The sequence below is a fragment of the Salmo salar genome, chromosome ssa16 (genome assembly GCF_905237065.1).
Source record: "Salmo salar chromosome ssa16, Ssal_v3.1, whole genome shotgun sequence".
Classification (NCBI taxonomy): domain Eukaryota; kingdom Metazoa; phylum Chordata; class Actinopteri; order Salmoniformes; family Salmonidae; genus Salmo; species Salmo salar.
In genome coordinates this window covers 55,070,230-55,096,024 of record NC_059457.1, presented here as the reverse complement: position 1 = coordinate 55,096,024, position 25,795 = coordinate 55,070,230, and the positions used below count along the sequence as shown (strand labels likewise).

The following is a 25,795-nucleotide window of genomic DNA, read 5'->3' as shown; positions in this document are numbered from 1 at the left end:
CGAACTCCCACGAACCCCCCCATCTGTATTCTGTGCTGCAGAGGAGCTGCTTGGTCCATCGAACTCCCACGAACCCCCCCATCTGTATTCTGTGCTGCAGAGGAGCCGCTTGGTCCATCGAACTCCCACGAAATGAACCCCCCCATCTGTATTCTGTGCTGCACAGGAGCTGCTTGGTCCATCGAACTCCCATGAACCCCTCCATCTGTATTCTGTGCTGCACAGGAGCTGCTTGGTCCATCGAACTCCCACGAACCCCTCCCCCATCTGTATTCTGTGCTGCACAGGAGCTGCTTGGTCCATCGAACTCCCATGAACCCCTCCCCCATCTGTATTCTGTGCTGCAGAGGAGCTGCTTGGTCCATCGAACTCCCACGAACCCCCCCATCTGTATTCTGTGCTGCAGAGGAGCTGCTTGGTCCATCGAACTCCCACGAACCCCTCCATCTGTATTCTGTGCTGCACAGGAGCTGCTTGGTCCATCGAACTCCCATGAACCCCTCCCCCCATCTGTATTCTGTGCTGCACAGGAGCCGCTTGGTCCATCGAACTCCCACGAAATGAACCCCCCCATCTGTATTCTGTGCTGCACAGGAGCTGCTTGGTCCATCGAACTCCCATGAACCCCTCCATCTGTATTCTCTGCTGCACAGGAGCTGCTTGGTCCATCGAACTCCCACGAACCCCTCCATCTGTATTCTGTGCTGCACAGGAGCCGCTTGGTCCATCGAACTCCCATGAACCCCTCCATCTGTATTCTGTGCTGCAGAGGAGCTGCTTGGTCCATCGAACTCCCACGAACCCCTCCATCTGTATTCTGTGCTGCACAGGAGCCGCTTGGTCCATCGAACTCCCATGAACCCCTCCCCCATCTGTATTATGTGCTGCACAGGAGCCGCTTGGTCCATCGAACTCCCACGAACCCCCCCATCTGTATTCTGTGCTGCAGAGGAGCTGCTTGGTCCATCGAACTCCCACGAACCCCCCCATCTGTATTCTGTGCTGCAGAGGAGCTGCTTGGTCCATCGAACTCCCACGAACCCCTCCATCTGTATTCTGTGCTGCACAGGAGCTGCTTGGTCCATCGAACTCCCATGAACCCCTCCCCCCATCTGTATTCTGTGCTGCACAGGAGCCGCTTGGTCCATCGAACTCCCACGAAATGAACCCCCCCCATCTGTATTCTGTGCTGCACAGGAGCTGCTTGGTCCATCGAACTCCCATGAACCCCTCCATCTGTATTCTGTGCTGCACAGGAGCTGCTTGGTCCATCGAACTCCCACGAACCCCTCCCCCCATCTGTATTCTGTGCTGCACAGGAGCTGCTTGGTCCATCGAACTCCCATGAACCCCCCCATCTGTATTCTGTGCTGCACAGGAGCTGCTTGGTCCATCGAACTCCCATGAAATGAACCCCCCCATCTGTATTCTGTGCTGCAGAGGAGCTGCTTGGTCCATCGAACTCCCACGAACCCCTCCCCCCATCTGTATTCTGTGCTGCACAGGAGCCGCTTGGTCCATCGAACTCCCACGAACCCCTCCATCTGTATTCTGTGCTGCACAGGAGCTGCTTGGTCCATCGAACTCCCATGAACCCCTCCCTCCATCTGTATTCTGTGCTGCAGAGGGTGCAGCTCAAATGAACCCCTTCTATCCTATAAGAATAACTACCTTTGACTTTAAATCCACTGTTCTGTGAGACAAATACCAAACATGTTATATTGCCTTCTGGTAGCATAAGGGAATCACTGTTCCTTGTCAAGTAATTACCATAGAAGCCAATCAAGATGTAGTGCTTGCAGACATACAAAGTGTGTGAAGTGAAATAGTGGCGTCATCATCCGACTGTGTGTTGTGTTTGTGTACCGGCCGACTCCCTGATAACTGTAAAGATACACAAAGAAGATTACCACAGAAGGAATCCTACAGTACAAGGACGTCCCAAAGTTATCCCTCCTCCACTGGTTACGCTGCAGAGATGGCCGTCACTCCCTCTCTCTACTGGTTATGTTGCAGAGACAGAGGCCAGTGCCATGACAGGGCCTATATGGCTGGTCATAGTTACTGTAAGAAGGGCCGGTCATAGTTACTGTATAGGGCTGGTCATAGCTACTGTAAGAAGGGCCTATAGGGATGGTCATAGTTACTGTATAGGGCTGGTCATAGTTACTGTAAGAAGGGCCTATAGGGCTGGTCATAGTTACTGTAAGAAGGGCCTATAGGGCTGGTCATAGTTACTGTAAGAAGGGCTTATAGCGCTGGTCATAGCTACTGTAAGAAGGGCCTATAGGGCTGGTCACAGCTACTGTAAGAAGGGCCTATAAGGCTGGTCATCGTTACTGTAAGATGGGCCTATAAGGCTGGTCATTGTTACTGTAAGAAGGGCATATAAGGCTGGTCATCGTTACTGTAAGAAGGGCCTATAAGGCTGGTCATAGTTACTGTAAGAAGGGCCTATAGGCCTGGTCATAGCTACTGTAAGAAGGGCCTATAGGGCTGGACATAGTTACTGTAAGAAGGGCCTATAAGGCTGGTCATAGTTACTGTAAGAAGGGCCTATAGGGCTGGTCATCGTTACTGTAAGAAGGGACTATAGGGCTGGTCATAGTTACTGTAAGAAGGGCCTATAGGTCTGGTCATAGCTACTGTAAGAAGGGCCTATAGGGCTGGTCATAGTTACTGTAAGAAGGGCTTATAGGGCTGGTCATAGCTACTGTAAGAAGGGCCTATAGGGCTGGTCACAGCTACTGTAAGAAGGGCCTATAAGGCTGGTCATCGTTACTGTAAGAAGGGTCTATAAGGCTGGTCATCGTTACTGTAAGAAGGGCCTATAAGGCTGGTCATCGTTACTGTAAGAAGGGCCTATAAGGCTGGTCATAGTTACTGTAAGAAGGGCCTATAGGCCTGGTCATAGCTACTGTAAGAAGGGCCTATAGGGCTGGACATAGTTACTGTAAGAAGGGCCTATAAGGCTGGTCATAGTTACTGTAAGAAGGGCCTATAGGGCTGGTCATCGTTACTGTAAGAAGGGACTATAGGGCTGGTCATAGTTACTGTAAGAAGGGCCTATAGGTACTCCAACCTTAGATACTGTATATTGAACAGAGATAAAACCTTAGATACTCTATAGTGAACAGAGATAAAACATTAGCATGTAAAACATCTGTGAATTTAAGTATGCTCTCTCTAATTCTCTCTTTCTCTCTTTCTCTCTCTCGGATGACCTAAGCCCTAGAACCATGCCTCAGGACTACCTGGCATGATGACTCCTTGCTGTCCCCAGTCCACCTGGCCGTGCTGCTGCTCCAGTTTCAACTGTTCTGCCTGCGGCTATGGAACCCTGACCTGTTCACCGGACGTGCTACCTGTCCCAGACCTGCTGTTTTCAACTCTCTAGAGACAGCAGGAGCGGTAGAGATACTCTCAATGATCGGCTATGAAAAGCCAACTGACATTTACTCTTGAGGTGTTGACTTGTTGCACCCTCGACAACTACTGTGATTATTATTATCTGACCCTGCTGGTCATTTATGAACATTTGAACATCTTGGCCATGTTCTGTTATAATCTTCACCCGGCACAGCCAGAAGAGGACTGGCCACCCCTCATAGCCTGGTTCCTCTCTAGGTTTCTTCCTAGGTTTTGGCCTTTCTAGGGAGTTTTTCCTAGCCACCGTGCTTCTACACCTGCATTACTTGCTGTTTGGGGTTTTAGGCTGGGTTTCAGTACAGCACTTTGAGATATCAGCTGATGTAAGAAGGGCTATATAAATACATTTGATTTGATTTGATCAGCCTATATTCCTATATACTCTATAGTGACTAAATCTCCTTTCCCCTAATACTCAGCAGGTAGACGTTTATTGTCATGAATCTTGTCCTGGAGGCAGAACTCAGAGATTTACCCTTAATTGGCAATATTTTATATTGGCTATAAAATTTGCGAAAACCAAAATGAACTTTTTGGTCTTAATTTAAGGTTAGGGTTAGGCATTAGGATTAGCAGCGTGGTTAAGGTTAATGTTAAAATTAGGTTTAAAAATCCGATTTTATGACTTTGTGGCTGTGCCAGCTGGTGACCAATCTACAGAGCTACCTCCAGAACAACATTCATGAGGGGAAAAACGCCAACCTGCCTATACTGACTGTGTTGTCCTCAAGCCTCTCTCTCCTATGTTAACAATACATTTCCATTAATTTCTGTTCCAAAACATATTCAACATATTTACATTAGCAAATATGGGATAGGCTTACATTTTGTTATTGTGTTTCTGTAGGATATTTACCAAAAATGGGCTATAACGGACTAACATTTGAATTGGAGTCGATGACAATGCAATACATAAAAGACGGTTAAACCACAACTTAAATCAACCCTATATTTAACCTTGGAGCACGTTCCGATTGGCCAGTGAGGGGTCAAGCCTTGACACACCTTCAACTTGTTTATTCAGCCCTTTTGCACCACATCCAGCTACTGCGCCCATAATTCTGGTTGTGTAAATAGCAGAAATATTTCTGACACACCCCTTATCACCAGCACTTAGATGTACAATTGTGTTAGGTTTGTTGAAATACAACCCCAAGGCTTTACCTCCTACACCTCCTGAGCTTTCCATAGTACCTTTTCTCTACACCTCCTGACCTTTCCAATACTCCTTTTATTTACAGCTGTATGATTATGTCAATTAACCCTATCGGTCTACCTAAATACCTGATGCAACAAGACTAAAGACTGCATAAGGCCATCTGATTAAAAACCTTTACAGACAACCTCGCTATGAAGCATACCGGTATGCAGAAACTTCATTCTACAACAGGTTGGTAAAAACAAGTATTGTGATTGGTTGAGGTGTGTTCTAAGCCATACTAATATATTTATATATATATACCTACGATGCCCAAAAATTCTCAGATTTCCATCTGAGAAATCCCTGCGTATCTATTGTCCCATCAATGCCACTTTATATAATGTTCTCATACCCTACATTACTCATCTCATATGTATATACTGTACTCTATACCATCTACTGCATCTTGCCATCTTGATGTAATGTATGACTAGTTACTTTAAATAATGCCGCTTAATATGTTTTCATATCCTACATTACTCATCTCATATGTATATACTGTACTCTATACCATCTACTGCATCTTGCCTTTGCCGTTCGGCCATCGCTCATTTATATATTTGTATGTACATATTCGTATTCATTCCTTTACGCTTGTGTATACAAGGTAGTTGTTGTGAAATTGTTAGGTTATATTACTTGTTAGATATCACTGCACGATCGGAACTAGAAGCACAAGCATTTCGCTACACTCGCATTAACACCTGCTAACCGCGTGTATGTGACAAATACATTTGATTTGATTTGATCAGCCCAGCCAATGAATTAACTTGATGTCCGCTGTAAAAAAAATTAAAAAAAAACATCTAGACATTGTTTCCAGCCTAACATTTGGGATTCAACAACAAGAGTTTGTACAAACGGTGATGTGTGTCTTTCGACAATTGAAGCATTATTTCAATATTGAAATTCAACCTCCGTTGTCATACTGAGAATTAACGTATCAGGAGAGACAACAACAACAAAAACATTCTCAGCCAGTCGAAATCATGAATCAGCATTATTTTTATGACTGTATACTGTATACAAAGAGATTTCAGTAGAACAACTGGTCAAACGACATGAAAGGCAGCTAGTTTGCTGTCTTACCAGCTTCAGTTTGAAGTGATTGCGTTAGGTGCGTCGTTGGCTAGCTCCTCGGTACAGTGTCCTGACGACACTGCCAGGTGAAATCGCACATCATTTTGCTACATTTTTTTTAATGGATGTATCCACAACAGCTTAAAAACAAACGCAAATGCAGTTACTTTGTTGTTATTCTAGCTGCATTGTTTGACATGACTGCGTTTGGCGTAGTTGGTTAGCTAGCAAACAAGGAAGAAGAGCGTTCCCATGGAACATTTAGAACGAACGACTTGTGCGTGTCCATAGAATTATGACCGCAGCTCAGCCGTGCTAAAAAACAATCTGTTTAGCACGCCATCTCGTTTACAATTTACTTTATTAAAACACACAAAGTGTGCATCCAAAGTGGCACCCTATTCTCATAGGTCTCTGGTGAAAAGTAGTGCACTATATAGGGAATAGGATGCCATAGGTCTCTGGTCAAAAGTAGTGCACTATATAAGGAATAGGGTGCCATAGGGCTCTGGTCAAAAGTAGTGCACTATATAGGGAATAGGGTGCCATAGGGCTCTGGTCAAAATTAGTGCACTATATATAGGGAATAGGGTGCCATTTGAGATGCACATGCACACAACACTTATAGGTCCTGTTCTGTATGTCAACAATGAGTGTCCAAGGAAATGGGGACTTGGTTTTTTGACTCCAGCCAGCTATGACATGAAGAAGGCTAGGAAATGGGGACTTGGTTTGTTGACTCCAGCCAGCTATGACATGAAGAAGGCTAGGAAATGGGGACTTGGTTTGTTGACTCCAGCCAGCTATGACATGAAGAAGGCTAGGAAATGGGGACTTGGTTTGTTGACTCCAGCCAGCTATGACATGAAGAAGGCTAGGAAATGGGGACTTGGTTTGTTGACTCCAGCCAGCCATGACATGAAGAAGGCTAGGAAATGGGGACTTGGTTTGTTGACTCCAGCCAGCTATGACATGAAGAAGGCTAGGAAATGGGGACTTGGTTTGTTGACTCCAGCCAGCCATGACATGAAGAAGGCTAGGAAATGGGGACTTGGTTTTTTGACTCCAGCCAGCCATGACATGAAGAAGGCTAGGGAATGAGGACTTGGTTTGTTGACTCCAGCCAGCCATGACATGAAGAAGGCTAGGAAATGGGGGGGGGGGGGACAGGGGGGATGAGCTAAATTAGGCCATATGCTAAATATTTTAGGGAAGCTAATCTATTATTGACCAATGGCTTTACCTTACTGAACAGGCTGGATATCAAGTCTCTCTGCAATCTCCTCAACACCATGGCTAAGACTTCTCTTCATAACCTGGGATGCCAAGAAACCAGGCCAGGACAATCCACAAGAGAGAGGTGACTGACCAAAAAAATGCTTCCAGACTCCAGCCGTAATAAATCCCTCAAAACAAGTAATTTGTGGTGATAGGAAAGTCTCCCAGGCTCTTTCTAACCTAGCCATACCATTAATCCTTACAGTTTCCTAACTGTACAATGGTATAGCAGCATACATATGCAAGCTACGCTAGCATAGGCAATAATATTGTACTGTTTGCAACATTTTTATAAATTGCTTCCTTTCCCAAAATATTATAATTTTATTGTACAATTCTAACCATATGAAAACCAATCTATTAATTAAAAGACAGAAACCAGTACAGTTCAACAACCACCCTCAAAAGGGAAAATCACATGACCTATAATACCACCACATTAAACGAATGAGTAAAGGAAATCACAAATGAATGTCAGGTCAGATTTGTTCCTTTGTTTCCGTAATTGACTGTCCAGTGGAAGGCTGGCTGAATGCACTGCAGAGGCATAATAATGTGTGTGTGTAATCTGGCTATCTGAACACTGTGGAGTCATAGCATTAATACAAAATGGCTGCCTTCCATTGTGATTCAGTTTTAACATAACATCGTATCTGTAAGTGAAAATGTAGGTATGAAATAATATTTAACAACATTGTTGTTACTGTAATAATTACAGTGTTTTACACAGGTGTGTGTGTGTGTGTGTGTGTGTGTGTGTGTGTGTGTGTGTGTGTGTCTGTGTGTGTGTGTGTGATACTCACTGGTTGTGTTTCCTGACATCTGGATGATGCATTTGCTGTCCTTCCCCATCTCTCTGGAGTTGAAGGGGCGAACCCGCACCGCCACCTTCACAGAGGCCCCGGACATGGTGCCTCCTGTCTAGGACCAGCCTGCACGGAGTGCCTCTCAAAACGGGCCCAAACACAGAGTCCGGGAGACGGGTATAGCAACACCTGAAATAGAAGAGGAGTCCTGCTTTATTTTGAAGTGCATCACTTCTTTATTTGAAATGCATCAAGGCTTTATAAAGCCTTCATATAGACTTCATAAGCACGACATAGATGCTTCACAATTCATATTACTGGAGCTTTAGGTATTGCCAGAGCCATATGTTTAGAGAATTAAGGACATTGATGTTTCTGCAATGATGCATTTACATGGAGTTCCTGAGAGGCTCAGCGGTCTGAGGCACTGCATCTCAGTGCTAGAGGCGTCACTACAGACCCTGGTTCGATCCCGGGCTGTATCACAACCGGCCGTGATCGGGAGGCCCAATAGGGCGGTGTACAATTGGCCCAGCGTCGTCCGTGTTAGGGGAGGGTTTGGCCGGGAGTAGGCTGTCATTGTAAAATAAGAATTTGTTCTTAACTGACTTGCCTAGTTAAATAAAAGGTTAAATAAAAAATAACCATGGTACCACTTTCCATGGCAGCCATATTAGCTCCTCACGGGCAATATTGACCAATAGCTGTTCACAGAATTTTCTGAATTTAAACAATGCTATGTACAAGACTCCAAATACACATCACTAATGGATAAATGGAATGCCAAATAAAAGTTGCTAACATGGCATCCATTTTAAAAGTTGGCCCAACTCTCTAAATATGACCCTGGGTATTGCTAGTATAAATGTCTTAGTTGTTACTATTTAAGGCAGGGGAGCAAATTTGGTTTTAGAAGTGTGTGTGGGGGGGGGGCAAAACAGCCTACCGACTGCTTGGAGGTGTCCACATGGTCCTAAAGCACACCGTTGCAATTTCAGAATGTGGGGGGGGGGGGCATGTCACCCCAGTCCCCAGTGAAAGTTGAGCCCCAGGTTTAAGGTATTGATTTGATGTAGTTATGAGTGTATAAACCCTACAATTGGTTTCCAATTGAATAAGTTCCCCACTGAATGAAATACAACAAGGCAACACTAAACACGTCGTCCCCCGTGAATGATGCAGTTATGTCTGGTTCGTTCAGTCATCCCTACGGTGGATAGAATAAGGTTTTGGAATGAAAACCGAAAAATAATGTCTGAGGTTAACACTGACTATGATCTTATATGTTGTGTTCTATAATAATATCAGTCAGTTAACATGAACTTTATGAATTATCAACATAATATCAGTCAATTAACATGAACTTTATGAATTATCAAGATAATATCAGTCAATTAACATGAACTTTATGAATTATCAAGATAATATGAGTCAATTAACATGAACTTTATGAATTATCAAGATAATATCAGTCAGTTAACATGAACTTTATGAATTATCAAGATAATATCAGTCAATTAACATGAACTTTATGAATGATCAACACAATATCAGTCAGTTAACATGAACTTTATGAATTATCAAGATAATATCAGTCAATTAACATGAACTTTATGAATTATCAAGATAATATCAGTCAATTAACATGAACTTTATGAATTATCAAGATAACATCAGTCAGTTAACATGAACTTTATGAATTATCAACATAATATCAGTCAATTAACATGAACTTTATGAATTATCAAGATAACATCAGTCAATTAACATGAACTTTATGAATTATCAAGATAATATCAGTCAATTAACATGAACTTTATGAATTATCAAGATAATATCAGTCAATTAACATGAACTTTATGAATTATCAACGTAATATCAGTCAATTAACATGAACTTTATGAATTATCAAGATAATATCAGTCAGTTAACATGAACTTTATAAATTATCAAGATAATATCAGTCAATTAACATGAACTTTATGAATTATCAAGATAATATCAGTCAGTTAACATGAACTTTATGAATTATCAAGATAATATCAGTCAGTTAACATGAACTTTATGAATTATCAAGATAATATCAGTCAATTAACATGAACTTTATGAATTATCAAGATAATATCAGTCAATTAACATGAACTTTATGAATTATCAACATAATATCAGTCAATTAACATGAACTTTATGAATTATCAAGATAATATCAGTCAATTAACATGAACTTTATGAATTATCAACATAATATCAGTCAGTTAACATGAACTTTATGAATTATCAAGATAATATCAGTCAATTAACATGAACTTTATGAATTATCAACATAATATCAGTCAATTAACATGAACTTTATGAATTATCAAGATAATATCAGTCAATTAACATGAACTTTATGAATTATCAAGATAATATCAGTCAATTAACATGAACTTTATGAATTATCAAGATAATATCAGTCAATTAACATGAACTTTATGTGATTTATGTGTTTTAAAAATTCACACAAATAAAATACGTTAGCGGATGAAGATTAATTCATAGAACAAAATATTTCCTAAACCTGTGTTTTACCATAGACATTATTTTCGGGCGTTTATACCCCCCAAAAAAGGCATTAATTTTCCTCGTAGACTTTGTCCAATGAACCATGGCGGAGTTATAGGACCTACAGAAAGACGCCTGACTATGTGTCTCTTTTGAACATTGAGATTGTCAGTCTCTTTGGCAATGAGTGGAATGTTATCTGAAGACACCTTTCTCAGAATAGAAGGCAGTCGGGAGGAGACAAGATCAGGTGGTACCATTCTAGCCAATGAGAGGGCAGATATGCGTGTGAACAACAGGCACGACTCTGTTATGAAGTGGGTTTTTTCTCATAAAGTTGCCAGGATGTAACTCGTCCTAGTTACCAGTACACTCGTAGCAACCTAACAACTACGAAACGTATATATTCTAGCAAATAAGCCATACAAATGTTTGTTAACCAAGTTCGACACTCTCCAAACAAAACCATTTTGGTCCCATTTGTCTCTCTCGTTGTGTCTCTTCCTCTCTGGTCTGACTCACAAATTTCAATAAATTACTATAGCTCCAGCCTTGGGCCAATCAGTGTCATTTTGTAAATGACAGATCTCTATGGCAAGACACGCACCCAAGTTTTGTCCAAATAGGACGAGTGCTGTCTGAGATATCGCGTGTGACTAACGTGTGAACGAAAGGGCAGACGAACGGAGGATGGTGACCGATCCATCGACAACAAAGTAAGTATTAAGTAGTATGTAGTGTCTCTATGATGTGTCACCACTAACCTGCCAGGGTTGCGTCCCAAAAAGGCACCCTATTCCCTACATAGTGCACTACTTTAGACACATCCCAGATTACAGAGCTCTTCTGCTGTGAATCCATTATTAAGATAAAACAGAAGTGGGGATATTGATTCAGGAAGCCTCTACTGGAAGCACAAAGCTTGACATCAGTTCAGCTTTAGGATAAGATAGCTAAGATCTGAGACCACTAAAACTGTGAGACTCCCTCTCACTGCTCTGTCCATCCATATCACTATGGCAACCTACTCCTCCGAGAGTCATCAAGCACTCTGAAATCTATAATCTAATTTAAGGGAGATAACACTGAACTGCAGAAAGAGAGAGAGAGAGAGAGAGAGAGAGAGAGAGAGAGAGAGACAGAGACAGAGAGAAACAGCGAGAGAGACAGAGAAAGAGACAGAGACAGCAACAGAGAGAGTGAGAAAGAGAGAGACAGCGACAGAGAGAGAGAAAGAGACAGAGACAGAGAGAGAGACAGCGACAGAGAGAGATGTTAATTCATTTTTCCTTTTGTACTTTAACTATTTGCATATAATATGATACTTGAAATGTTTTAATTATTTTTGAACTTGTGTGAGTATAATGTTTACTGTTAATCTTTTTATTTTTTATTTCACTTTTGTTTATTATCTATTTCACTTGCATTGGCAATGTGAACATATGTTTCCCATGCCAAAGAAGCCCTTAAATTGAAATGGAGAGAAACAGAGACAGAGAGAGACAAAGAGAGAGAGACAGAGAGAGAGAGACAGAGAGAGAGAGAAACAGAGACAGAGAGAGACAAAGAGAGAAAGAGAGAGAGACATAGAGAGACATAGAGAGAGAGAGACAGAGAGACAGAGAGAGAGAGACAGAGAGAGAGAGAGACAGAGAGAGAGAGAGAGAGAGAGAGAGAGAGAGAGACAGAGAGAGAGAGAGAGACAGAGAGAGAGACAGAGAGAGAGAGAGACAGATAGAGAGACAGAGAGAGAGAGACAGAGAGACATAGAGAGACATAGAGAGAGAGACAGAGAGAGAGAGACAGAGAGAGAGAGACAGAGAGAGAGAGACAGAGAGAGAGACAGACAGAGAGAGAGAGACAGACAGAGAGAGAGACAGAGAGAGAGAGACAGAGAGAGAGAGACAGACAGAGAGACAGAGAGAGAGAGAGACAGACAGAGAGAGAGAGACAGAGAGAGAGACAGACAGAGAGAGAGACAGAGAGAGAGAGACAGACAGAGAGACAGAGAGAGAGAGACAGAGAGAGAGACAGACAGAGAGAGAAGGAGGATAGAGATGTACAGAAGAGACATCGTGACAACTGGACCTGTTTAATCTCGGGAAACCAAATCTTGCGTGAGTTGACCAAGTACTTGATTTGTGTTTCTGTTAACTGTCAGTCACAACAGACTAGGACCTGTCATTCAATTACATCAATCTGTGTACAAACAAGGCCTCACACCCCCTGGTCCAGACCACCACCAGTGGACTACAATAGAGGATGCCTGACTGGCTGGCTGGCTGGCTGGCTCATGAAAGGAGCGTGCATGGTCAGCTCCAGCCGAGGGGAGATGGGAAACTAGCCTAGCGGCAACAATAGAAGTGCAGCCACAGCTGAATGACAGGCCGCTCCCTAGGATTACCCTGGCCCAATGACACATAGACAGACCAGTCAGTCAGTCAGTCAGTCAGTCAGTCAGTCAGTCAGTCACCCTGGTCCAATAACACAGAGACAGACCAGTCAGTCAGTCAGTCTGTCACCCTGGTCCAATAACACATAGACAGACCAGTCAGCCAGTCAGTCAGTCAGTCAGTCAGTCAGTCAGTCAGTCAGTCAGTCAGTCAGTCAGTCAGTCAGTCACCCTGGTCCAATAACACAGAGACAGACCAGTCAGCCAGTCAGTCAGTCAGTCAGTCAGTCAGTCAGTCAGTCAGTCAGCCACACTGGTCCAATAACACAGGGACAGACCAGTCAGTCAGTCAGCCAGTCAGTCACCCTGGTCCAATGACACAGAGACAGACCAGTCAGTCAGTCAGTCAGTCAGTCAGTCAGTCAGTCAGTCAGTCAGTCCCCTGGTCCAATGACACATAGACAGACCAGTCAGTCAGCCAGTCAGTCAGTCACCCTGGTCCAATTACACAGAGACAGACCAGTCAGTCAGTCAGTCAGTCAGCCAGTCAGTCAGTCAGTCAGTCAGTCACACTGGCCCAATTAGGGTGACCGCATGCTTCTCAGCCGAAACAGTTTGGAAAAGTTAGTGCACATTTTGTGGCGATTTTGTTCATTTTGGACTGTGATTAGGTTTTTTTTCAGCTGTTCGGGCGCACTACATGTTTTCTAGAGGCAAGCTGAAGTTGGTAGCTGAAGTCATTGTCCCTTCGTTGGTGATTGGTCAAGAGTAGGGATTCTTCAATAAAGGATATGTTTTCATTCAATGAGATATGACTCGTCTTCATGCGGATTATTTCATTGAGAAATACTGTATCAAACATCTTAGTTAAATGTAAAATTGCGCGCCTAAGATCTCCTCTGCAAAAACGTCAAAATGAATGAGAGATTTCTTGAGTTATCTTCGATTAGTTCTGACTATTTTGAGGAAGTGTATACTGGCTATGGCGGGAGTATGTGAGCACACTCATTGGGTTTGACTAGCCGAGTTCCGTTAGCCGAGTTCCGTTACCCGAGTTCCGTTAGCCGAGTTCCGTTAGCCCAGTTCCGTTAGCCCAGTTCCGTTAGCCCAGTTCCGTTAACCGAGTTCCGTTAGTTGAGTTCCGTTAGCCGAGGTCCGTTAGTTGAGTTCCGTTAGCCGAGATCCGTTAGCCGAGTTCCGTTAGTCGAGTTCCGTTAACCGAGTTCCGTTAGCCGAGTTCCGTTAGCCCAGTTCCGTTAGCCCAGTTCCGTTAGTCCAGTTCCGTTAGTCGAGTTCCGTTAGTCGAGTTCCGTTAGCCGAGGTCCGTTAGCCGAGTTCCATTAGTCGAGTTCTGTTAGCCGAGATCCGTTAGCCCAGTTCCGTTAGCCCAGTTCCGTTAGCCCAGTTCCGTTAGTCCAGTTCCGTTAGTCGAGTTCTGTTAGCCGAGTTCCGTTAGTCGAGTTCTGTTAGTCGAGTTCTGTTAGCCGAGATCCGTTAGCCGAGTTCTGTTAGCCGAGATCCGTTAGCCGAGTTCTGTTAGCCGAGATCCGTTAGCCGAGTTCTGTTAGCCGAGTTCTGTTAGCGCCAGCCGAACTGAAGCATGGTGACACCTTAACACAGCGACCAGACAGTCAGTAAGTCAGTCACACAACAAACCCAAGGTTACAGCAGGGCTCATTTCGAAAAGAGACCGAGGTCTCAATGTGACTCCGTTTTAAAATAGACCAACAGAGACCAGACCAGTCAGTCAGTCTGTCTGTCAGTCTGTCAGTCTCTCAGTCACAACACAGAGACCAGACCAGTCAGTCAGTCAGTCTGTCTGTCAGTCTGTCAGTCTGTCTGTCAGTCTGTCAGTCTCTCAGTCACAACACAGAGACCAGACCAGTCAGTCAGTCTGTCTGTCAGTCTGTCTGTCAGTCTGTCAGTCTCTCAGTCACAACACAGAGACCAGACCAGTCAGTCAGTCTGTCTGTCAGTCTGTCTGTCAGTCTGTCAGTCTCTCAGTCACAACACAGAGACCAGACCAGTCAGTCAGTCTGTCTGTCAGTCTGTCAGTCTCTCAGTCACAACACAGAGACCATACACTAGACCAGGGTTCCAGGCTGGGAGAATACAAGAGAATACAGGAGAATACAGGAGATATAGGAGAATACAGGAGATATAGGAGAATACAGGAGATATAGGAGATATAGGAGAATACATGAGATATAGGAGATATAGGAGAATACAGGAGATATAGGAGATATAGGAGAATACAGGAGATATAGGAGAATACAGGAGATATAGGAGATATAGGAGAATACAGGAGATATAGGAGAATACAGGAGATATAGGAGATATAGGAGAATACAGGAGATATAGAAGAATACAGGAGATATAGGAGAATACAGGAGATATAGGAGATATAGGAGAATACAGGAGATATAGGAGATATAGGAGAATACAGGAGAATACAGGAGATATAGGAGATATAGGAGAATACAGGAGAATACAGGAGATATAGGAGAATACAGGAGAATACAGGAGATATAGGAGAATACAGGAGATATAGGAGAATACAGGAGCTATAGGAGATATAGGAGATACAGGAGAATACAGGAGATATAGGAGATACAGGAGAATACAGGAGATATAGGAGATATAGGAGAATACAGGAGATATAGGAGAATACAGGAGATATAGGAGAATACAGGAGAATACAGGAGATATAGGAGAATACAGGAGATATAGGAGAATACAGGAGCTATAGGAGATATAGGAGAATACAGGAGATTATAGGAGAATACAGGAGATATAGGAGAATAAAGGAGATATAGGAGAATACAGGAGATATAGGAGAATACAGGAGATATAGGAGAATACAGGAGATATAGGAGAATACAGGAGATATAGGAGATATAGGAGAATACAGGAGATATAGGAGATATAGGAGAATACAGGAGAATACAGGAGATATAGGAAAATACAGGAGATATAGGAGAATACAGGAGATATAGGAGAATACAGGAGATATAGGAGAATACAGGAGATATAGGAGAATACAGGAGATATAGGAGAATACAGATATATATAGGAGATATAGGAGAATACAGGAGATATAGGAGAATACAGGAGATATAGGAGAATACAGGAGATACAGGAGAATACAGGAGATATAGGAGAATACAGGAGATATAGGAGAATACAGGAGATATAGGAGAATACAAGAGATACAGGAGAATACAGGAGATATAGGAGCACAGGAAAAAAAAATGTATGAAATGTATGCATTCACTACTGTAAGTCGCTCTGGATAAGAGCGTCTGCTAAATGACTAAAATGTAAAATGTAAATGTAAAATGTAGGAGAATACAGGCGATATAGGAGATATAGGAGAATACAGGAGATATAGGAGAATACAGGAGATATAGGAGATATAGGAGAATACAGGAGATATAGGAGAATACAGGAGATATAGGAGATATAGGAGAATACAGGAGATATAGGAGAATACAGGAGATATAGGAGATATAGGAGAATACAGGAGATATAGGAGAATACAGGAGATATAGGAGAATACAGGAGAATACATGAGATATAGGAGAATACAGGAGATATAGGAGAATACAGGAGATATAGGAGATATAGGAGAATACAGGAGATATAGGAGAATATAGGAGATATAGGAGAATACAGGAGATATAGGATAATACAGGAGATATAGGAGAATACAGGAGATATAGGAGATATAGGAGAATACAGGAGATATAGGAGAATACAGGAGCTCTTGGAGATATAGGAGATACAGGAGAATACAGGAGATATAGGAGAATACAGGAGATATAGGAGAATACAGGAGCTATAGGAGATATAGGAGATACAGGAGAATACAGGAGATATAGGAGAATACAGGAGATATAGGAGAATACAGGAGATATAGGAGAATACAGGAGAATACAGGAGATATAGGAGAATACAGGAGATATAGGAGAATATAGGAGAATACAGGAGAATACAGGAGATATAGGAGAATACAGGAGATATAGGAGATATAGGAGAATACAGGAGATATAGGAGAATACAGGAGATATAGGAGAATACAGGAGATATAGGAGAATACAGGAGATACAGGAGAATACAGGAGATATAGGAGAATACAGGAGATATAGGAGAATACAGGAGATATAGGAGAATACAGGAGATATAGGAGATACAGGAGATATAGGAGAATACGGAGATAAGGAGAATACAGGAGATACAGGAGATATAGGAGAATACAGGAGATATAGGAGAATACAGGAGATATAGGAGAATACAGGAGATATAGGAGATATAGGAGAATACAGGAGATATAGGAGAATACAGGAGATATAGGAGATATAGGATAATACAGGAGATATAGGAGATATAGGAGAATACAGGAGATATAGGAGATAAAGCAGAGTACAGGAGCTATATTAGAATACAGGAGAATACAGGAGATATAGGAGTAAAGACTGGGAGAATACAGGAGATAAAGCAGAGTACAGGAGCTATAGGAGAATACAGGAGATATAGGAGAATACAGGAGCTATAGGAGTAAAATTACTAGAATGATCAGATGAGGATAGACAGGTTTTCTACAGCAATTATTATCAATTAGTTGCATACAGTTCGATTACAATTAAATAGAAAGTACATATCAATTAGTAGCATACGGTACAATTACAATTAGATAGAAATGACACATAAATTAGTTGCATACAGTACGACTACATGCTCAGCTGTCGTTGTAAGGGGATAGATTTTGACACATGCTCTTATTAGAGATGTGTTTGTGTGCTTTCAAAGTCAATCTACAAACCTTTAAAAGTCATTACATATTTGGGTAGTGAACAATAATTTGGAAGCCTCACTGTTTGCATCATTAACATGGTTGTTTGAAACGATGACAAACCATCTGAAATGATGCAAATATCTGACATAGAAGTATAAGCAGAAGAATACTAAGCCTGTAGCATATTGACTAGCCTGTAGCATATTGATAAGCCTGTAGCATATTGACTAGCCTGTAGCATATTGATAAGCCTGTAGCATATTGACTAGCCTGTAGCATATTGACTAGCCTGTAGCATATTGATAAGCCTGTAGCATATTTATAAGCCTGTAGCATATTGACTAGCCTGTAGCATATTGATAAGCCTGTAGCATATTGATAAGCCTGTAGCATATTGACAAGCCTGTAGCATATTGATAAGCCTGTAGCATATTGATAAGCCTGTAGCATATTGATAAGCCTGTAGCATATTGATAAGCCTGTAGCATATTTACTAGCCTGTAGCATATTGACTAGCCTGTAGCATATTGATAAGCCTGTAGCATATTGACTAGCCTGTAGCATATTGACTAGCCTGTAGCATATTGATAAGCCTGTAGCACATTGACTAGCCTGTAGCATATTGATAAGCCTGTAGCACATTGACTAGCCTGTAGCATATTGACAAGCCTGTAGCATATTGATGCAACACTAATGACTGATGGTGTAAAAACTGCTTTGTCACACCAGACCAGGGTGTATTTCCTTTATCCTGAATGGCTAATGGCCTCTAAGACCCAAAGGGTGCCTTGAATAGGTTTACTAATAAGGGCATACAGTACATAGTATTCAATATACACTATATATACAAAAGTATGGCTGTGTGCTCGATTTTATACACCTTTCAGCAACAGGTGTGGCTGAAATAGCTGAATCCACTAATCTGAAGGGGTGTTCAGATTAGTGGATTCAGCTATTTCAGCCACACCTGTTGCTGAAAGGTGTATAAAATCGAGCACACAGCCATGCAATCTCCATTGGGAAACATTGGCAGTAGAATGACCCTTACTGAAGAGCTCAGTGACTTTGTGATCTTGTGGCTGAATGAAAGCAAATCTCTGCAGCAATCTTCCAAAATCTAGTGGAAAGCCTTCCCAGAAGATTGGAGTCTCTTATAGCAGCACGATTAAGGTCCATGATTTTGGAATGAGATTGTCGACGAGCAGGTGTCCACATACTGTTGGTCATGTAGCGTACTTACCATTATAACCAGTTCCCAATGGTAAACTATTACCATAACCAATTGTAACCTAGGACTATAACTATTTGACTGAGTATGGTACTAAAAAGCTGTAATGAATCATTTGAATCAGTTCTCACAATAGGCCCACGTACAGTCCCACCCCCATGATGTTGTGATTTGGAATCGTAGGTCTGCCTCGCAAAATGAGAGCAAGTAACATCTACTGTATATCATATTATGTTAACCCCAAAATATTTGCATGTAGACCTACTAGTCGTAAGACTTCCATGTAGACCTACCAGTAGTAAGACTTCCATGTAGACCTACCAGTAGTAAGACTTCCATGTAGACCTACCAGTAGTAAGACCTCAACAGTCTACGGTAGAAAGACTTCCATGTAGACCTAGCAGTAGCAAGACTTCCATGTAGACCTTCCAGTAGTAAGACTTCCATGTAGACCTACCAGCAGTAAGACTTCCATGTAGACCTACCAGTAGAAAGACTTCCATGTAGACCTACCAGTAGTAAGACTTCCCACAGTCTACAGTAGTGAGACTTCCATGTAGACCTACCAGTAGTAATAGTTCCATGTAGACCTACCAGTAGAAAGACCTCAACAGTCTACGGTAGAAAGACTTCCATGTAGACCTACCAGTAGCAAGACTTCCATGTAGACCTTCCAGTAGAAAGACTTCCATGTAGACCTACCAGTAGTAAGACTTCCCACAGTCTACAGTAGTGAGACTTCCATGTAGACCTACCAGTAGAAAGACTTCCATGTAGACCTACCAGTAGTAAGACTTCCCACAGTCTACAGTAGTAAGACTTCCATGTAGACCTACCAGTAGAAAGACTTCCATGTAGACCTACCAGTAGTAAGACTTCCCACAGTCTACAGTAGTAAGACTTCCATGTAGACCTACCAGTAGAAAGACTTCCATGTAGACCTACCTGCAGCCCTGGACATATACGTGAGGTGGTATCAAACAGGAGTGAATTGAGAAATATTTACCGATTGCTTTTGTGGAATGGCGTAGATATCATTGCAAAGGTAAAATACATGACAATTCTGATGTGTTTTGTAGGCTGGCCTACTTGCAGCAGTCCAACATTATGTTTCAGCTTGGCCTATCAAACTATAAAGGTAGAATGGCGGGTAACATCTTTTAGGAAACGAATACTGCGTAGAAAAATGTCATTGACATAATGTATGACCTATGGTTACTGAAGTGATAACACCAGAAAATCCAGCGTTTAGAAGATGTATTGACACGGGTGTTGTTAAGCCCAAGACTAAATCTAAGGTTGCTACCCAAACCGGCTGGTCGGTCGTTCGTTTTATCGGGTCAGATGCTAGAGACGCGACCGAGTCGTTAAGATTTTTGTTCTGTATCTATGAACGCGACCCAGTCGTTAAGTATTTTGGTTCTGTAACTATGGACACGAACCAGTCGTTAAGTATTTTGGTTCTGTATCTATGGACACGACCCAGTCGTTCAGTATTTTGGTTCTGTATCTATGGACACGACCCAGTCGTTCAGTATTTTGGTTCTGTATCTATGGACACGACCCAGTCGTTCAGTATTTTGGTTCTGTATCTATGGACGCGACCCAGTCGTTAAGTATTTTGGTTCTGTATCTATGGACACGACCCAGTAGTTCAGTATTTTTGTTCTGTGTCTATGGACACGACCCAGTCGTTCAGTATTTTGGTTCTGTATCTATGGACACGACCCAGTCGTTCAGTATTTTGGTTCTGTATCTATGGACACGACCCAGTCGTTCAGTATTTTGCTTCTGTATCTATGGACGCGACCCAGTCGTTAAGTATTTTGGTTCTGTATCTATGGACACGACCCAGTAGTTCAGTATTTTGGTTCTGTATCTATGGACACGACCCAGTCGTTCAGTATTTTGGTTCTGTATCTATGGACACGACCCAGTCGTTCAGTATTTTGGTTCTGTATCTATGGACGCGACCCAGTCGTTAAGTATTTTGGTTCTGTATCTATGGACACGACCCAGTAGTTCAGTATTTTTGTTCTGTGTCTATGGACACGACCCAGTCGTTCAGTATTTTGGTTCTGTATCTATGGACACGACCCAGTCGTTCAGTATTTTGGTTCTGTATCTATGGACACGACCCAGTCGTTCAGTATTTTGCTTCTGTATCTATGGACGCGACCCAGTCGTTAAGTATTTTGGTTCTGTATCTATGGACACGACCCAGTAGTTCAGTATTTTTGTTCTGTATCTATGGACACGACCCAGTCGTTCAGTATTTTGGTTCTGTAACTATGGACACGACCCAGTAGTTCAGTATTTTGGTTCTGTATCTATGGACACGACCCAGTCGTTCAGTATTTTGGTTCTGTATCTATGGACACGACCCAGTCGTTCAGTATTTTGGTTCTGTAACTATGGACACGACCCAGTCGTTCAGTATTTTTGTTCTGTATCTATGGACACGACCCAGTCGTTCAGTATTTTGGTTCTGTATCTATGGACACGACCCAGTCGTTCAGTATTTTGGTTCTGTAACTATGGACACGACCCAGTCGTTCAGTATTTTGGTTCTGTAACTATGGACACGACCCAGTCGTTCAGTATTTTGGTTCTGTAACTATGGACACGACCCAGTCGTTAAGTATTTTGGTTCTGTATCTATGGACACGACCCAGTCGTTCAGTATTTTGGTTCTGTATCTATGGATACGACCCAGTCGTTCAGTATTTTGGTTCTGTATCTATGGACACGACCCAGTCGTTCAGTATTTTGGTTCTGTATCTATGGACACGACCCAGTCGTTCAGTATTTTGGTTCTGTATCTATGGACACGACTCAGTTGTTCATTCTAAATGTTCTATTGCCAGACTGGCTGGCAACGTTCTTATAGATTGCTTGCTAACTAGCCAACTAAGGCTAACCTACAGTCACGTCAAAAAGTGCAGCCAGAATAACAGCAAAGTAGCTGCATTTCCATTTGTTTAAGCTGTTTTCTAGTGACGTTTATTTGGATACATCCATAACAATAAGCTAATGAGGAGTGATTTCACCTGGCATAGAAAATGCTATTTCGTCAGGAATGTTGTTCAGAGGAGCTAGCCAACAACACAGCTACAGTAACACAATCACTTCAAACTGAATGTAGAAAGACTGCAAACTAGCTGCACTCCGTTAAATTTCACCTGTTTTCTATTGACATTTCTTTGTAAATATATCCATCAAAATAATGCTGATTCATGATTTGGACTGGCTGAGAAAAACGGCCTGCCTGTCTCGTTCCGACACCTTCATTACGTATTAATACTCATGTCTGATTTTTTTTTGGCATATCCCAAAACTCCCTGAGACCCTCGGATAGGGGGGTGTGCAATTATCAACCGCGACCCAAGAGCAATTAGGGTTAAGTGCCTTGCTCAAGTGCGACAGATTTCTCACCTGACGAACTAGAGACCTTTTGATAACTGGCCCGACGCTCTAACCACTAGTCTACTTTATTATAGGTATAGGCTGGCTTTTAGGCTTAATCTGACATGAGAATGCATCTGACCACCATTTCTGGAGAGAGACTATAATTACGAGGATATACATGTTGTGTGAAATACAACGCAGGTGAACAGGACATGCATCATGGGAGTTTATCATGATCTAATGTTAGCCTACAATTTACTCCCCACATCGTTTTTATTTTTTTTTTTTATCATAGGCTACAACACATGCCTTTAGTTTAGACGTAGGCTGTCATTTGAAACGGACATTTCAGGATAATTCAACGGTGTAGGGCTATTATATTGTCCCAGGCACAATTCAATTGTAAAGTAATAAATAAAAAAAAGCTAAATTCTAAATGAGGCTGTCAACTGATGTTGCTGCCTACCTCACCTCCTGAATGACATTCTTATTGTCAATCAGCTCAACATTATACTAGAAAAGGAAAATTAAATAGGTTATAGAGAAAATGATCTATTATATTTAAGCCCCTAGTTTTCCATCCATCCTACATGGTCTGAGCTGACAGCTCCTCTATAGCCGCACCCCATCACAATCCTTTCCTCCCTTCCCTTCCCAGCCCCGGGAGATGAAACACCAAACAAACACAGCCCCATGAATACTGCATAAGTACCAGAACAATGGATCCTACCTCGTTAATGCCCCGTCCGGTTTAAGAAGCTTGTTTGCTCTACTCTCCTCTTCTGTTAATTGTCTGTCTTCCAGCTCTGGCTCTGTCTCTCTCTCTCTCTCTCTCTCTCTGTCTGACTGACTGACTGTCACAGACCAGCTGCCAGCCCACTTCCCTCCTTTTCTCCCCTCCTCCCTCCGAGCAGGAAGAAGACTCAAGGTAGGAAAAAGAACACCACGACAGCTAGAGGGTATATTATAGCATAGCCTAGAATTCCCTGCTATAGCCTGGGGTCCAGGGAGGGTTTGATAAAACAGGAAGGGTTTTGCGTTGAGTGCTGGAAGACAAAATGTCTCTGTTCTGTTGACTGCCTGCCTGCCTGCTGCCTACAGGAAGGATGCTGAGCTGTACTGAGCCTGGTGATGTCATCACTGAGGGAGGTAGCAGCATCAATGCAGCAGAGACAGAGAGAGAGAGAGAGAGAGAGAGAGAGAGAAAAGAGAGGGAGGGAGGAGGAGGGGAGGGCTGAACATCAGGCAGAGAGAAACAGCCAATAAAGCCCTTGAATTGAATTGAAACAGAGCGAGAGAGAGAGAGAGAGAGAGAGAGAGAGAGAGATGGGGAAAGGGTGGGGGAGGGCAGGGCTGAGCACCGGGCAGAAAGAGAGCGAGAGAGAGAGAGAGAGGGGGGGGGAAGGGAGGGGAGGGCTGAGCACTAGGTAGAGAGAGAGAGAGAGAGAGAGAGAGAGCGAGAGAGAGAGAGAGACAGAGAAAGAATAAGAGAGAAAAAGAGAGAGAGGGGGGAAGGGAGGGGAGGGGTAAGCATACTGGCTGGCAACGTTCTCATCCCTTGCTTGCTAGCTAACCAACTACGGCTAACTTACAGTCACGTCAAACAGTGCAGACAGAATAACAAGCTAGTCAACAACACAGCTAACGCAATCACTTGAAACTGGAGCTGGAAAGACTGCAAACTAGTTGCACTTCGTTTCGTTTGACCTTTTTTCAATTGGATTTCTTTTGTATATGTACATATAATATATGCCAGCTGATTCATGATTTCGACTGGCTGAGAAACGCTGCCTGCCTGTCTCTCTCGTCCCGACTCCCGACACGTTCATTACTATAGGACAGCTGGAGATGGAATTTGAACATTGAAACATCGTTGAAAATGTCGGAGAGACAGCAAGGTTTATACAAATCACCACAGTTGAAAACTAAATGTTAGTCTAAAGGAAATGTGAGATAATGTCTAGATGCTTTTTATAGTGGAGATCAAGTTTATAAATTGCCTGGCTGGGCTGACGAGACAGTGGACTGCGCAGTCAGATGGAACAGAGTCAATAGGCATTTTAACATCAGCCAGTGGTAACTTGTCGAATAGGAAAGCGGTTTTAACCAATCATCATTCAGGATTAGTCACCACCCATTATATAATTCTGTATAACATCTAGCTATAGTATTATATATAGACATATCAAGACAGATTTACTAATCTAGGCACCCAGGACCAATCAGCTACTCTAAGTTAATTGTAATGTTAAGGCCGTCACGAGAGACGAATCATTAATATAAAGACAGAGGAAAAGTGAATTCCTAACGATGAATATAGCAAGGTACATTTATTTACAGCATTAATGCACTGGACATTTTGATCTGCATGGTGAATTAATCCCCTTTTATAGGTCAAGCCTGAGACATCAAGCTGAGAGGACACAATACCAGAAGAAAGCAGAGCTCTGCACCATGGAAATGCCCCGTGAATGTTATCAGGCTTGGTTAGTTGGTTCGGACACCACCAAGTTGTTTAGAGGGGCCTGCCAGAAGAGGACTGGCCACCCCTCAGAACCCGGTTCCTCTCTAGGTTTCTTCCTAGGTTCCTGCCTTTCTAGAGAGTTTTTCCTAGCCACCCCTCAGAACCCGGTTCCTCTCTAGGTTTCTTCCTAGGTTCCTGCCTTTCTAGAGAGTTTTTCCTAGCCACCGTGCTTCTACATCTGGATTGCTTGCTATTTTGGGTTTTTTTCGGGCTGGGTTTCTGTATAGCACTTTGTGACATCGGCTGCTGTAAAAAGGGCTTTGTAAATACATTTGATTTGATTTGGTCAGTTGGTAGCTGTTACAGGCTTTGTTTTTTCCATTTATATTGTGAGGTTGGACGTTAGCACGTTAGCGCATTGAGCGTATCGATTGGTGTCACCTCGTTAGTCAGTATGTGTTACATCTGTGCTGGTTTGTCATCTCGTTAGTGGGAAGGTGTTTCACCTGTGCTGGTCCAGGGGATTTTTAGAGTGGTTGGCCCAGGGGATATTTAAGAGTGGCTGGCCCAGGGGATATTTAAGAGTGGCTGGCCCAGGTGATATTTTAGAGTGGCTGGCCCAGGTGATATGTTAGAGTGGCTGGCCCAGGTGATATGTTAGAGTGGCTGGCCCAGGGGATATTTTAGAGTGGCTGGCCCAGGTGATATTTAAGAGTGGCTGGCCCAGGTTATATTTAAGAGTGGCTGGCCCAGGTGATATTTTAGAGTGGCTGGCCCAGGTGATATGTTAGAGTGGCTGGCCCAGGTGATATTTAAGAGTGGCTGGCCCAGGTGATATGTTAGAGTGGCTGGCCCAGGTTATATTTAAGAGTGGCTGGCCCAGGGGATATTTAAGAGTGGCTGGCCCAGGTTATATTTAAGAGTGGCTGGCCCAGGGGATATTTTAGAGTGGCTGGCCCAGGTGATATTTTAGAGTGGCTGGCCCAGGTTATATTTTAGAGTGGCTGGCCCAGGGGATATTTTAGATTGGCTGGCCCAGGGGATATTTTAGAGTGGCTGGCCCAGGGGATATTTAAGAGTGGCTGGCCCAGGTGATATTTAAGAGTGGCTGGCCCAGGTGATATGTTAGAGTGGCTGGCCCAGGTGATATTTAAGAGTGGCTGGCCCAGG

The 25,795-nt window shown here is 42.8% G+C and overlaps 1 protein-coding gene across 20 annotated transcripts in view; it reads right to left on the bottom strand.

Moving 5' to 3' along the window:
* The window catches only part of LOC106573836 (kinesin-like protein KIF1A), a 152,579-nt gene extending 129,278 nt beyond the window's left edge, over positions 1 to 23,301 (bottom strand). For 9 of the 20 annotated variants that reach the window (XM_045697445.1, XM_045697448.1, XM_045697449.1 and 6 more), the window contains exons 1-2: positions 22,892 to 23,300; positions 7,792 to 7,983 (exon numbers count right to left, since the gene is read on the bottom strand). In XM_045697445.1, the coding sequence (XP_045553401.1) occupies positions 7,792 to 7,897 (106 nt within the window). In that variant the 5' untranslated portion in view covers positions 7,898 to 7,983; positions 22,892 to 23,300. Of the gene's footprint in view, positions 1 to 7,791; positions 7,984 to 22,891 lie in introns of all 20 variants that reach the window. The other 11 variants (XM_045697435.1, XM_045697440.1, XM_045697441.1 and 8 more) reach the window with 2 other exon arrangements.
* Positions 23,302 to 25,795: the final 2,494 nt, after the last annotated feature.